This window comes from Motacilla alba, chromosome 2, assembly GCF_015832195.1.
Source record: "Motacilla alba alba isolate MOTALB_02 chromosome 2, Motacilla_alba_V1.0_pri, whole genome shotgun sequence".
Taxonomy (NCBI): Eukaryota; Metazoa; Chordata; class Aves; order Passeriformes; family Motacillidae; genus Motacilla; species Motacilla alba.
This window is the reverse complement of record NC_052017.1, coordinates 56,096,381-56,112,409: the sequence shown is the minus strand read 5'-3', so window position 1 is coordinate 56,112,409 and position 16,029 is coordinate 56,096,381. Positions and strand designations below refer to the sequence as shown.

The 16,029-nt window shown below is 36.7% G+C and overlaps 1 protein-coding gene across 6 annotated transcripts in view; it reads right to left on the bottom strand.

The window, feature by feature from the left end:
- ICE1 (interactor of little elongation complex ELL subunit 1) overlaps positions 1–16,029 on the bottom strand; it is a 41,897-nt gene that overhangs the window by 10,728 nt on the left and 15,140 nt on the right. For 5 of the 6 annotated variants that reach the window (XM_038127329.1, XM_038127327.1, XM_038127328.1 and 2 more), the window contains 6 exons: positions 15,776–15,815; positions 15,631–15,687; positions 13,856–13,945; positions 13,719–13,772; positions 7,046–7,398; positions 1,564–6,012 (listed from right to left, as the gene is read on the bottom strand). In XM_038127329.1, coding sequence (XP_037983257.1) covers positions 1,564–6,012; positions 7,046–7,398; positions 13,719–13,772; positions 13,856–13,945; positions 15,631–15,687; positions 15,776–15,815 — 5,043 coding nt within the window. Of the gene's footprint in view, positions 1–1,563; positions 6,013–6,726; positions 6,909–7,045; positions 7,399–13,718; positions 13,773–13,855; positions 13,946–15,630; positions 15,688–15,775; positions 15,816–16,029 lie in introns of those variants that run through there. The other variant, XM_038127332.1, reaches the window with a different exon arrangement.

The following is a 16,029-nucleotide window of genomic DNA, read 5'->3' as shown; positions in this document are numbered from 1 at the left end:
CTGTGGAATGCAGCAGGTGCTTTCTTGATTGGTCAGCAAGTAGAAACATTCCACATCGACCAATCAATGGGGCAGCAGCTCTCGAACTCTCTGGGAATCACAGAACTTTATTATGCATTCCTTTCTATTCCTATCTCGCCTTCTGATGAATCTTTCTCTCTATTCTTTGTAGTATAGTTATAGTGTGGTCTTTTTTAATATAATATATACCATAATATAATAAAACAGCCTTCTGAAATGGAGTCAGGATCTCTCCTTCCCTTCACCAAGTCCTAACTGCCCTGAAAACCACCACATCAAAGATGGGGAGGAGATGTTGCTGCCTATAGTAACATGGGACTTAATATGAGATGCGAGGAAAAAGAATATTGGGATTGTGCAGAATGTGCATGACTTATTAGGGGATGCTTAGACGGAGACCTGAAAGTGGGGAGTAGAATGAGAGGTGTAGGAGCCAGGTGCTGGAGAGTACCCAGTTCAGACTGGGTGTCTGTGGACAACATGGATTCTGAGTGTTAGCTTTGGGAGGAACCAGAAGGTTTAAGCCAGCTACCTGAAAGACCACAAGTCTGAGGCCCAGACACAAGTCTAGACCAGCTGCTGAAGGAATGTGTGTACACTTCTCTGTCTCTAGGTTTGTCAGTGCGTGAGACAAGTGAGAAGAGTATCAGTCACCTACTGGATATACTGAGTGCCTAATGTTAGCTGCTGGGGGAATCCATATTGTCTGTGTATATATGAATGTATTTTCCTCTAACAGGATTTCAACCTGATTAACCAGACAAGGGAATAAGAGTAGGTGTGTACTGAGTGCATGTCTCTCTACCAGGAGTATGTACTTGGGCTTGCTACTGGCTGGACCTGAAAACATAAAGCTACGAGCCTTGCTTCTATGAAGTTATCAGACTTGACAACTCTTAAAAAAGAGACGTGAGACCTTGGTAGCAACTTCTAAGGAGAACTTAATTATGTACCAGGACTGTAACAGGACAGAATGCTGCCATGTATCAGTTGGTGAATTGCTCTGCTGTAAACTATAAATTATCTATGAGAAAGATGGCAACTGAAGCAAAATTTTTCAGCACTGATGCTAAGGAAGTTCTGAGAAATAAAATAAGGGAAGAATTTTCCAATAAAATTAAATTTAATAACCTGATGTAGAATAGTAAAGGTAAACACAGAACTAAATTATATACCAGTATATACATTGAAGTTTATATTTTTTAATTTTAAAAAAATATAGTAATTTTGGAGAAACTCCTACAGCTGTTAATACTGTCCACTTCAAATAGTGCTGCAAAAATAAAGTGGTTTATGCATACATCAGAAAAGCATATGTAATTATAAATGCAGTTTTGCATCTTGGACACCACTGAACAGTAATTTCTTGTACAGTTCTGTATTTTCTTATGTTATAAAAAATTAGATTTCTAATAACCTTTCGAGACTACACTTTGGCACAAGACATTGCCACAACATTTGAGAATTCCAGTACTACAAACTTAAACTCTATCTGCACAGAAGTGATTATTAAACAGTAAAATTAAAAATTATGCTACTTACCTTGTTTTTTATACCAAATTCATAGACAACTTCTCTCTCTTCATCTCTCATTACTGGAATCTTTGAGATATTACCAACATACACATGACCTTTGATAACTGGTAACAAATCAAAACAGGATTCAGCAACTTTCTTTAATGCCAAAGAAACTTTCTGGCAGTCAGAATCCTTTACTGGTAGGGATTCTTCTAAATTGGAACACTGTGATGAATCACTGATTTCATAACTTTTACCATGGAAAGCATGCTGCATTTCAGAGATGGCATTTTTAGTATTTCTGACAGCTGTAATATCACTGGGCTCCATCCTTGGTGGTTCACTGTCCAGCCTCAGTCTTTTGGCACTTCTTGGCATAGATACCTGTAATAGTGTCCTTTTTCCAAGATCATTTGAAAACAATTGCTGATTTTGCACATCTTTGTCTTCATCTTTGCTACTATCAGATTTCAAATTGCTCCCAGCTTTAACAAAAGCAGTTGATGTAGATGCAATTGCTTTGAATCCACCTGCTTGAGACACAGGTCCTGGCAAATTTTGGCTGTCTGAAAAAGGACATCGGTTAAGCTGAATATTGCCTTTCAGAATGTTTAGTGTCCTTGCCCTTGCAGACAGCTCTGGATACATAGTGTCCAATATTTTCACTGAGTTCTCCTGAGGAGCGCCTGGACCAGCACTAACTGCTGCAAAGAGAGGAAATCTTCCTGGAACGGGAAGTGCATGCTTTGGAATGGAAGTACAAAATTTCAAAGGTGAGGAGCAAATCCTTCTACCTACTGCCATTTCTGAGGGTGAGGGAGGAGAAAATAAAATAGCAGGTTTTACTGCTGGAGTATCTGTTAATGGGGACATGAGAGGAAGAACAGGAGTTTTGCCTAATGGGGATATCAGGTCATCAAGAGGGGAAAGCAAAGAGAATTGACCTGTAGAAGACATTACCGGGGACACAGTACAGGCAGGTTTTGGAGGAGTAGCAATCAGAGGTAGTAGCAAGGGGGGTAGAGGAGGACCTATCTCTTCTCTGATTTTATTTATCATCTCAGATGAGCATTTTTTTGCCACAGAAGTATTAGCATTTACAAGAACTGGCTGAGTAACTTTAAGAGTCCTTGTTTTTCTTTTACTTTGAAACAGTTTCTTTGATAGCTTGGTATGCATTACTTGGGCAGCTGTCTTGGTAGAAACAGTCAAGATTTCAGATGGTTCTTGCTCTTTACACCTCCACTTATTGCTCTTCTTGAGAGCACAAGACTCTGATTCCACCACACGCAACTTTTCAAATACAGTCTTTTGTGGTTCAGAAAGATGACCAACTGTTTGACAACTGCACCTTACATCAGAGAGGGTTGGATTTGGAAGATAATTGAGTAAAATCTTTTTTGTACCACTATCTATGATAACATCAGTGCTGCTTTCTCCTGTATTGCAAGCAGTGTAAGTTTGATTATTATTATATTCTTCAAACACTGAGACCCCCATATCAACACTGTGTAATAAACCTTGTTTCCCATTTGACTGAAGTTTTGCAGAATCATTTTCTTCTAAGAAATTCCCAAGTGCTAACATTCTTGCATTTAATTTACTGGTTTTTACAGTCAGCCTGCAATTTTCTGAGAATCTGCTTAACATCTTGCATAGTGGCAACCTATTTTTTGAAGCATCTGGCGTCACAGGGCCTTCTTTTGATGTTCCAGATTTTAATAGACTTTCCTCACTGTGACTGATGCATCCAGCTATGTTAGACTCCATGAGTTCATTAGCACTCTCAGTATTTTCAGAGGTTAGTAATATACATTCCGTTTTCCAAGAGGCTGAGTCTTCAGGATAACCCTCCCCAGTCACACTTGACCACTCATTTGCAGTATCTCCAGAGTTGTTTGGTTCACAGTGTGTATTCATATCCATGACAGTGTCTGTTTTTAGGTGACTAACTGTGAAAGTATTTCCTGGGTGCATCATTGAATGAAGCTCACATACTTGGTAATCAGCATCAACAATTGCACCAGCTTCCAGAGCATCCACTGCAATTCTGCTAGAAGTTTTCAGTTTGTTTCTAAACATTGGAACGCATTCAGAACACTTCACATACTTAACTTTTTGTATAGAACAGTCTTTCTCTTCAGAGTCATTGCTCTGCTCTGGCATACCAAAATCACTTTTATACTTTATTATGGCATTTTTCCCAGAACCCACAAAACCATTCAGTTCTTGACTTTCTCCCCCACCTGTTAGTGAATTAGTTCTAGAAGGATCTGTTCTAACCTTCCACATAGAAGTCCTGCATCCTGATTCTTGACAATCAAACTTTTGGAGGAGAAAAGCATTCTTTTTATAAGGGTTTGCATATATGATCTGTGATTTAACAGACACCTGAGGTGCTTTATCTACTGGCTGCTCCTTATCTGAAGTTTTCTCTTCATTTCTGTGTACATATTCTCTCTCAGGGCAGCCCAGTTCTTTGCCCACGTTGACTTTTTCAGTAGACAGAATCTCAGCACCCTCTTCTAAGTTATCTAAAGAACAGTTAAATGTACTACTCATAATGGAATTTGTAGGTCCCTTGTTTTCCCAAGTACAGGAAAAAGCAGCCTTTCCTGGTAAGTTAGTTTCAAGGAAACCAACAACTTTCTGAAGACTGAAATTTAGATCAGGAGATCTTGTGGATTCCAAGCCAGATCCCACTTGCACGGGAGAATTGGTTTCCTCATTATTTATACAGCATTTCACCAAGTCCTTTTGAGTAGAAAAAGCCAAGCCACTTCTATATTCCATTTTTGAAGCAGGCTGGCAAATGATCTCTGAAATATTATTTTTCTTCACAACATTCTTTTCCTGCTTCAGTGAACTGGAGCAAGTCTCAGTCACCAATTCCTTGCTTTGTTTATTTAATTTCCCTTCTATTTCATCACATTTAATATTTTCAGTTATCAAGAGCTGAGTCAGAGGTTTTGCAAACTGCTCCTGAGAAATAGGATTGCTTTCTATTAAGATAGATTCAATTGCATCCCCTCTTGCTAACAACTCACAGCCTTCCCCTCTGCAATCTTCTGGATTAACTCTGACTTCAGTCTCTAGAGATTCAAACAGTCTAAAGTTTTGAGATTTGGACTGCCCACATTCTAATGTTTTACATAAGTTTTCAGATTGTTTTATTTCACCTTTCACTTCAGTAAAATCTAACACAGAGGATTCACACTTAGCTACACTGCATTCTGCACCAATAATGCATGCTGCCTTTGGTAGTGCAAGTATATTTTCTAAGTTTGACTTCCTTTGAGATAAATTACTATCATCTTCCTTGTGATGTGGTTTGCTTTGTAAACCTACCACCTCCTTTATATCTACTAGTTTCACATTTTCTGCACTATGGAGTAGCTCTGACAATTCAGCTATTTCTAGAACACTTCCTCTGTTAAATTTCATAGTTAGATCAGGAGTTGGAGCTCTGGCTATATTCATGTCTTCAATTTTGAGCTGTTCATCATTTGGAAAGACTGACAAAGTTCCAATTCCTTCAGTAGCAGATACAGGTAAGTAATGCCTAAAGACTTTAACAGTCTCTGGATCACATTCTCTGTTCACTTTGTCTTTTGTTTGCATATGTTGTTTCTCTAGAATCTCTTCACTGTCATATTTTATTTCAGAGCACTCAGAGTGTGCAGAAATCTCAATAGCTCCAGTCATATTAGTTAATTGGACTACATTTTTTGATTTATTTTCAACCTTTTCTATCAACACATCAGATTTTTCCTCAGCATCTTCTCTTTGAAGCATAATGCATTGTTTAGATAGGAAAGGAAAAACATTCTGTGCAACAGATGCTTCTCTGGAAGTTTCTCTCTGTGCTACTAATTTATCTCTCTCTGCATTCACTAATTCACTGCATTTTTCATGTGTACCCTCACTATCAACAGCTCTAATTAAGGTTGCATTCTTCTCTGTTTGCTCTACCACACTACATTTTTCTATCTGATTCTGAGGCTTGAAACTTTGTAACATAAAACCTACTGAAGGATCTCCCTCTTCACTGTCCATGTCCTCACCATCTCTTTTCTGTTCTTCCATGTCTTCCAATTTGTTTGCTGTTACTCCAGTTAGTTCTCTGTTCTCAGTTTCCACATCCCCAGAATTCTCCTCCAAACAATTTTTGTTAGTTACCATGTTTGTCATTAGAGTAGCACCTTCAGCTTGCTTTCTTTCAGCATCTCTCTCCTTGCTTGACATCTTAGGACTGATATGAATATTCTTTTCATTCCAACTCAGATTAAGTGAGATTTCTGCATCAAAACCATGTTCACATGATTTGCACTGTCTGTTACACTCATCACCAAGGCTGATTACATTACAGCTTGGAGGCTGAACTTGGTCTTCTTGTAAAATACTCTCCACTGCAGAAGTACTGCAATCATCGTCTTCATCACTGGAAACTGTGACTTCTCCCAAGAACATATCCTTCAATCAAAAAAAGCAAAGTTAATAATCTGAACCCTAGTATCAGTTTTAGGACCTACTTTTCTAAACAAGTACACTTAAGGACCTGACATGCAATGGTTTTGAGAGATTAAGGCTGCTCAAAAAAATTACAACCCTCTCCATCATTGCTCTTCATAGAGAATGACAGTACCTCTGTAAAAACTAGGAGACTTCTTTATCTACCTACTTGCATTCTAAAATTACTGGAAAAGAGCACTTGAGCAGCATTTAAATTTCAAGCTTCAAATTTGGGAATTTTGCTATGAAAGCCAGGCTTATATTGAACATAAATTGGGTCTTTAAGTCTGCACCACTGGGAAATTATGACAGCAAGTTGAGACTTAGGTGACTGTATACTGGTTTTGACTAGAATAGTTAATTTTTTTTTCACAGAAAGGGGGGTATGTTTTGGATTTGTGCTGAAAATGGTGTTAATAATACAGAAATGTTTTCATTATTGCTGAGTGGTGCTTGCACAGCATCAAGGGCTTTTCTGCTTCTCCTACTGACACAGTGAAGAGAGCACTGGAGGAGTGCATGGGAAGTTGGGAGCAGACACAGTTTGGACAGCTGACCCCAACAGACCAAAGAGACATCCCATACCATTATGGTGTCATGCTGAGCATATAAAGAGAGGGAAAAAAGAAAGGGTGGTTGCCTATTAAACTGTCTTTATCTCAACCCACATGTTACCTTACTTTTACTCTTCCGATTCTCCCCAGCATCCTGCTGGTGGGGAAGTCAGCAAGCAGCTGCGTGGCACTTAGTTTTTGACTGGGTTTAAATCATGACACATACACTTCTGAAGATTATGTTTTTGCTCCCTTCCACAGGCAGTATGCTACAAGGTCAAAGAAGTATCCATATGGATCTAAGCACACAGAGACCTTTTCAGTGCATAAGTAAGTAATACTGATAAAAAAAGTGCCCAGGAATATAAAATCATTATTTCTTCAGTAATTTTAAGACCAGTTAAAGTTAAGTGCCAAGTCAGATACACCCTGAAACTCACCTGAGTAGTCAGTGGTGAAAGCTGCACTGGAGAAAGTAGAGCAGGAAGAGGTCTGGCCCAATTCAATATATCCATCACATTTCCACCTGGGTCTCTCCGCTCCTGACTGGAGAAGCCTGAAGTGCTGTGCTCCCTGCCTGTCTGTATTATCACATCTACATTTTTATCCTCACCACTGTGCAGTTGTTCTTCAGTAGTCCTGTTCATAGCACAATCATCTCCAAAAGGCTCAGTACTTGTTTGAATTATCATTGCTGTTACAGAATTTTGCTTTACGGCACTTTCCCCTGAAGAACACCAAGGTAGTGTTTTGCCATCACACTTACTGATCCTTTGGTGGATTTGTACAGTGTCTAAGACAGAAAAATATTGTTAAGAATTTTTGCCCTCCCATTTTTATTTACAGAGATAATATATAATAGTAATAAAAATGTAATACCATATATTCAAGTGATGTTTCCATAGAAGATCTTAGTCACTTTCAGAAATACTTTCCATATAGAGATGTGATGTTGTTATTCCCAATTATTTTTTAATGAAAAAGGCATATGTGTGTGCAAAGAGCTTTTCCCCAAACTGTCTGACTTGGATCATTAAAACATTCCCAATTTTTGTCATCTGGAAGGGTCATTCTTGGTAGGATTGACAGTCCATATGTTTTATCTCAGTCTTTGCCCAGTAACTCAAAGTCATGAAAAGAAGGACAACCATGCAGACATTCCCCACCCAGGCTGTAATTCTCAGCTTAAAGCAACCTGCAGGTTTGAGCCAGCAGCTGTGCTTCCAAGCAAGTTACAATCATACCCTGCCATAAATACAACAAGGAAGCTCTTAGCTACATTTCTAGTTTATGATTTAATATGCATATACTTTTCAATTGTATGTTCTTTAAATTTAAATACTGAGTCTAATCACACAAGATTTTGCTTTAATGGTATTATTTAGTCAGTTCTGAACCCTTAATAAAAAAGCACCACAACATATCCTATGCACAAAGTTGTTGGAACAACTAAGATAAAGATACTGAGCAGTTGACAACCCTTCCAAGATGTCAACTGTACAGTTTTACAGTTATTTTAACAACAAGAAAGCATGTCCAAATGCTCTATGTGATTCTTTGCATTGTACTTTTGTTTTGTTACTTTTCAAATCATAGTTTTTACTATTACACAGTAACTCATTCATTATGCAGCCAAAACACATTCATTGAGGAAAGTCTAAAGACAAATAATTTAAATTTATTATAATTATGCTAAATACTTCAAAAAGGGAAAAGATGGCCCAGTTTCCTGAAATTTAAATTCTATGATTTTATAAAATGAAAATATTACCTCCAATAAGATGGTAGAAATCAACAATTCCCAAACCCCAGTGTGTCATAGGGAACTAAAATCTACTCTGTATTATTTGCAATTCTTGTATGATATTGTATGTGTGATCTTTTTTATAGTATTCACAAACACTACTGGACACTTAATCAGCAGTATTGAAGCTAGAGATCAAGCCTATTCTGTGTACACATGAATTCGCCATCTGCAGTGAACCACTTAAATTTTGTGACTAAATTTTGCCTTAAAAAAGCTAATTTAGATTTAAAGGAGAAACCGCTGTTAAACAATATAACTGCAGGGGTAGGGTTAGGGGTTTTTAATGACAGTTTCTCTCATGTACTATAAGCTGCAAAACTCTGAAAGTTTACTCAGAACCTTTGTTCAGAAACTTTGTCCAGCCACTGAACACACACTCTCACACCCCTGCTTGACACTGACAGACTTCCATGTTCTTTGAGAAAGAAGATTGTACATGTCTGGAACTCCTCCTGGAGGAGATACTGGGGTGTTTACTGGAAAGATGAGGGTTATAAAAACCCCAAATTTTGATGACTATGTGGGCCTCCACCTTTGACAGATTCCTACTGTGTATCACAACCACAGACCCCGATCACCCACACATCACTGGAGCCACAGGTGGTGGTTATCTTTGTCTTTTCTCCTCTATCATTCTTCTTTCCAGTTTTCCTCTTCAGGGTGATCACACACTTCAAAATAGATATATACCCCTCTCCAATCCATTTCAGTGTTTTCCATTTATAGTTTCAAAGCAGTTCTAATAAAATTTGTTGTTATATTAATTATTTAGCGGTTTTCTATTTTAATCCACCCCAAGGGATACTTTAGCAACAAATCGGGTTGCCCTGCCTCAAAGGCAAGTCACAACACCATTCCACAGAACAAAGAGCAGCATATGCATAAAATGGTTTTGAGTATAGGATGTACTAATTTAACTGGCACAACTTGCATTCTATTGGGGAAAAAAAAATTGTGTGCTTCATTACTGTTCTCTGTGTTAATCCACTACTAGAACTTGCACAGATATTCCCAAAGCAAATCACTGGTAGTCTTATATTTTAAAATATTAGTTTAACTTGATAGGTCAAAATAGCCTCCTCAGCAATCAAAAACTTTTAAGCACATTGATAGCGGTGGTGACATGATGCGTCAGCACCACTAAAGGAGTACATTAGAAAAATTAATCAATAACCCTATTAAAAAGATCCATCTCAGTCCCTTCATGTAGCAACTCCATGAAAAAAATCTCAATTACTGCACTGGACACCTGGAGGAGGGAGAAACCGATCAACCTGAAGGGCCCTAGCACATCATTTTCACCAAAGATAATAAAGCTCTGCCATTTCCTTTACATCTTTTAAGTATTACAATATTACACTGTTTTATAAAACCATTTACAAGCCACAGTCAAATAGAGCTTCCAGGATGTTCTAAATTTTCTCAGGACAAACCTATATTCTTTTTAAAATTTGTTCCAATCCAAGGCAAAAGGAACTCTTTGACAAGCAGAAACAAAGAAAATAAGGAAAATTCAGAAGTTGGTTGTCTCTCAGATTTTTTTCATGTTGTTTTGTGCCAACCATTTCAAAGCTCAGAATTTACCCTGCACTGAAGCAGGCAGCAACACAGTTACAGATTTTGCCCCTATAAGGACTCCATTTAGACAATTAGGAAGTTTCCTTTTCACAGTAAACTACACAATAGTGCTGACTTATTAGTAACTTTACATCCTGTCTATACTCTCAAAATCAGTCATGCACCTACAACAAGTCCAAGAATGCTGATACATATCATTCCTTTAAATGTTTCCCCTGAACAATGGATCAAAGACATAATTTCTGAATAACTAAGAGATTCTCCAAACTTCTCTACTCATCCCTTTCCAACCCAGTCACAGATAACTGCATTTCTCTGGGAATAAGACACCTTTCTTATAGTTACCCAATTACCTATAGGAAGAGTTGTCATAGCAATTTTTAAAGATTCAGCATAAGTAAGTTTCTTTATTCAAAGTGTCAACACTTTGGCACCTTGGCCTGAACCTTAGGTCCAGAAAAAGCCTCATTAATATTGAGCCTATCTCATTGGAAGGATCCTCTCAAAGATCATATTTCGCAGACAAATTTTACTCTATCCAGGGAATCGCACTCTTGTTCATTATGTGACTCAGTGAAATGATAAAGTTTTCTCCTGAAATCTACAACCTGGAATCTAGTTCATGTAGCTTAAAACCCTTACACGGCTGCCTTCTCTCACTTCTGAGAGAAGATTAAGATTACTCTGATTTGAAAATACCATCAAAATCTATCATGTACTACTTGAAATACCTTCTTCATGCCAAGTGGAGAAAGAAGCAGAGATGAAATAAGTGATCCAATGTTAAAATTGATTGCCTTGGTACTAAACAAACTGAATTTTACAACTCAAAACTTTACCCTTGATTGGGCATACTGCAAGGCAATTCACCATTCCAAGTTGTCCTCTCCTCACTCCAAGCAACAAAGCAACTTTTTGAAACAAGTCTTGTGTTTTTCTCCAGATTAAGATGTGGTATTTTATAAAAATAAATAATTTAGCCATAGAATCTCACCTGATTTAAATCAAAACCTCATCAGCACAGTGATTGCAAATGCCTGGCAGTAGCCACTGCACTCTTCTCAAGAACAATAGTGTTTCTCTGAGAAAAAAATTCCTCTACAGAACTTTTTTAATGCCCTGACAATGAGGCAGAATTTTTCAACCTGTTTCCAATTATGTGAATTTCAGGATGCTTCATACACTAAATATTCTTTAAAGCTACAGACAATATTCTCTTTTCTGAGACAGCAAATCCCCATATTCCATTATCTGAAACAAAGAACTATAGTGAACTGCATACCCAAAACTAAATATGCCATACTACATTGTCATATAGGTGTTACCCTGAGAGATTTTCCTATGTTTTTCAAGACAGAAAACAGGTCTGCTTCTCAAAACACTCATGTGCTATGGACTTCAATCTCAAGACCATAAAACACACATATACCTAGGGATTCAGTCTCATCTTTGTGTTTTACATAAACACAGTGGTATTATATCTCCTATTATCTGATATTAAAGCAGACAACTCAAGTGCACTCCCTTCCATCTCTGCATTTAAGATCTACAGGCAGCTTCTCCCCTATCATGTACCCCCAAATAAAAAGATGAGCAGATTAGATGGGTATAGCTCAATAGTAAGCCAAATTTAGCTCAGAACTCAGTTACAGAATACCTCTTGAAGAAGCTTGGCTCCTCCCAGACAGGGTCTTTACCATGTTCCTTCAGTTCATCTCATCATAGCATATGAACAGAGCATGTTAGAGAACCCAACGTACCAAAATATTCAGCACCCAGCTGCAAGATTCTTCAAATGCTTCATTAAATGTTTATTCACAATGTAGGTGATTTTATGTCTCAACTATATGAGATAAAGTTTTCCAAAGACTAAAATACTATCAATGTCTTATTAACCTTAGGTTATGGACCAAGGTTACTGGTCTGATGGTCAGATGCAGGTATTGTCAACTTTTTACTAGCAGATTTGTAGCAGTACTACCAAATGCTTTTAAATTAAGTTTGGCAAACCTCCATTACCCTATGAGGCTTTCAAAACAGCACATTTGGAAAGCCTCACAAATCTTCCAATTTTCATATATGAACACATTCTTCAAGAAAACCATTCAAAGTAGTATCAACCTTAGCAGAACAGAGAAGACACTGATCCATAATGCAAAGCTTTGGGTATTTTACAGCACATTTGAATATACTAAGAATTCTGTTATAAGAAGTATACTTCAGAAAGGCTAGATCCAGGCAGCAGATGAACTGACATTCTCTGGAAAAGATACTACCATTAAACTGGTCTGCTCTCTAGGTTGAAACTAATATAATAAGGGACCAGAAATCAGGGCAAACTCATTAAGATCCCTTTTTTCCTAGAAGATTGCACCTGTAAACATAAGCACTTTGTTAATATGAATTTAACGTAAAGGCCAGTTTCATAAGAGGCTGAAAAACAAGATGGCTGTTCTAGGCGTGAAGAGGGAAAAAACCAAAACAGTAACAGGACAAAAGACATGTTTCTATGAAATCTAACCATTCCAACAAAAGCATGGTCTAAGCTTAGAATTTTCTTCACACTGAAGGGAGCAGAAAGAAGGACTGGCTAGAAGAGACTGTTACATATAATTGCTTCCTTCTATGAAAGTACTGTCGTTTCCTTGAGAAGACATGAATATGAAAGATGGGACATAATTTCTGGAATCTAAAGTTCCTCTCTGGTGGATGGCAAAGGGATTACTCTGGAACCTGATACCCCCCCCCCTAAAATCACAAATATTTTAAACTCTTCAGTTTCTTGCGCTTGTTGTTGTCACTTGATTGACCCTTGATCAAGACATTAAATTCAGAATTGCAGGGCACAAGTGTCTATCTCAGTTTTGGAGCTGAAGCCATGTATTTGCTGCATTAAATTCATGGAAGTTAGGCTGACTAATAGGTTTATAAGCTGGTCCTTATATTTTGGCACCTCTTAAGCGGATTCCATTGGAACACATCTGAAGGCAGATTCATTGGGATCTACACAAGTAGCAAATTTTCAGACTTAACGGGGTCTTTAAAAAGTTTATCTTCAAAGCTCTTAATGCTGCTGGGTACCTATCCCAGGCAATATCTCTACACCTTTAATTACAGAAAAATCAAAGTAGTAGAGTAACTGAAACAACTAATAAAGCTTAATAAAAACATTCCAGAGATGCAACACAGAAATTAATGCAGTTTCAAGGCATCTATTACTCTTGAGTGCAGAAAAAAAATATCTGCTATGTAAAGTTAAAGCAGTTAAAGTTTGCTATGAAGATGCATGTGAATAACTACTCAAATTATTTTTTATCATTACCTGAATATCACATTACAAAGAAGAAAATGGAGGTAACAGTTTCTTAAACTTTATAATTCAACTATGTAATCACATATTTGTTTCAGACTAAAATGAGCCCATATGCACCATCATTCACATTATATACTACAGAGTTGATAATGATATAATAATAATGCTTTAAACATGAGATGAGTTTTGACTACTTACAAACAGTAAAAGAATTTGATTTCTTGATTGCAACTGCAAATTACAATAGCTTTTTATCAGAAGACGGTTCAAGTTTACTTATCCATTCAAATTAATATTTGAAGTATTTTCAGATAATTCAGATTCTAATCACACATGTAATTGACCAGACAAACACCAAGGAAAGTATTTCTCTCTTTCAAAAGTGTTATGCAGTCACTACCCAACTGGAACCTACCTTCTGTAGCAGTTAGTCTTCTTTTGTTAGACCATTCCTTATCCCAAATAGGAGCTGAAAGAAAATACCAACATTGTCTTTTGGTCAGAAAAAGAGAAGGCATCAAGAAAATGTCAAGACTTTGTATGCCATTGTACCTAAGACAGGATCATTTTTCTCATTCTCTCTTTTTCCTGTTGCACTGTCAATGCACATCCAGAGTTCTTCTAATAAGAGCTTCACTCTTCCTGTTAAAATAATTAAATAAAAATATCTATTTATTTTAAATAAATTGATAAAATTGAACTAAGAATTTGTGTTTATTTTACTCAGGATACAGACATGCCTACAACTAAATACAAAATACCCACAAAAAATTAAAACTAGGCACAAGCTTCAGTGAAAGACAAATGCTAGATGCCATTTAGGGAATAGATCCTGTACTGGCCATATTGCCATAGCAGACTAAAGGAACAGCTAGAGAATGTTTACCTTTTCCTTTTTATAGGGAATACTGCAAAGAGTTATAACAACCCCCCAAGTAAAAGGTAAAACAGATTCAAATGTAGCATTAGTGAAATTAAACAGCTCTGTAAAAGAAATCAAGCTACATGAACCTGGGAGAAAATCTTCTACGAAGATGTGTATCACATTTATGCTCACTCAGTAATAATTAATCTTAGTTTTATCATGTAATAGCACCATGTATCTGAATTAATTATCAGGCCACAACATTAGGAGACTGTCTACAGTTCTAACAGCATCATTGCTAGGTGATGTCAAACAACGTAGTTTCAGAGAGAGAGGAGAGGTGGAGAGGGAAGAAAAACTCAAAACCTCAGAAAAACACAGGAAGCACCTTATCTACTTATGCCAAAAGTCTCATAAATCAAACAATCAGGAACTGACATTGTTTTTGTGCAAATTCTGGAAGTCAAAGACCATAGCAAACTGCTACTATTTTATGAAGAGGCATACTATTTTATGTTTTTATATTAAAAACCAGTCAGCATATACAAGGAAAACCTACCAAATTTTGCTAAACAGCTAATAACAACACTACCATTTACTCATTACTAATAAATCCTTGCTGCTATTTGAAGCTGAAGCTCAAATTAATACTCAGATATTAATTTTCCTATTTTACCATTAATTAAAAATCAAAGGATTAAATTTGGCACCAATTCAGTACAATCCAAAAAGTAAAAAATATGCCAAGACACACACAAACTGACAAGGTGTAGCTTTAAAAAAAAAAAAAAAATTCTGCAACAAACCTATTGCAAAGCAAGAAATACAACAGTGAAGTTCTTTTGCCTCAAAACAGCCTTCAGCATATCTAACAGTTCAAAAGCAGTACCAGCACTTAAAAAGACTGCAAAAAATACAAAAAATAAATTTGCCTAAAGTTTGGCCTCAGTACTTTAGAAGAAGTTTTCAAGGAGTTTGCTCCATTAGAGTTAGATTCAGGTAATTTGTAGCATATATTTTAGATCACTAGAGCAAAAGAAAGTCAATAAGATAAAATTACAGCTATACCTCCTGTATTTCCACTTGATTTTCCAAGTCCCATATAGAAATTTTACAAAATGACTCTCCTATTTGGTGCTTTATGATTTCAGTAAGCTTCAGAGGGATTGTTAGTATTTTTTTCAGTGTTTACATTTTGTTTTATAATTGCACATCAGCTGACTTCACATATGCTCAGGGTAGACTAGTTATTTTTATGAATCGAGGGTTTTCCTTACTGAAAAATTGAAAATAGTAATCTATTAGATTGATCTTCATCGCTGTAACCTACTTGTATCAACCACATCTGCTCTTATAGCACTTTGGCAGTATTCTCTGTTTCCAAAACTGCGACTCCAGAAGAGCTGCAATAAATTCATAACAACTGGCTCCACATAGAGAATGGACTTGCAAAAAGTCTTACCTTTGTCTATATCTGTTGCAAGATCTTCACTTGAACTCTGAGTTTCTGCATGTTTAACTGTTAAAAAGAGGAGAAGTGGAAAGAAAATATTCAAATGGAACAATACGACATACGAATTTGAAGGCATTCAAAGGTAAGCACTTACGTTTTCTGCACTTCTCCTTAATTACACCATCAAGTTTTCCCTGTTAAAATTAAGAAGTACAGAATTTTTATGCAAAACGTATTTCTTAGAGCATCAGCTCCTAAAGAGCATGAAATCTATATCAACATTTCTTAAGCTGGAAAATTTCTCTCTTACAGTGAATTGCTAATGTTTATTCAATATCCCCCCAAAAATGTAATTTTACTATTTCAGCATCTATTACGCTAATAGCTTCTTTCTTTCCCCCCAAAATA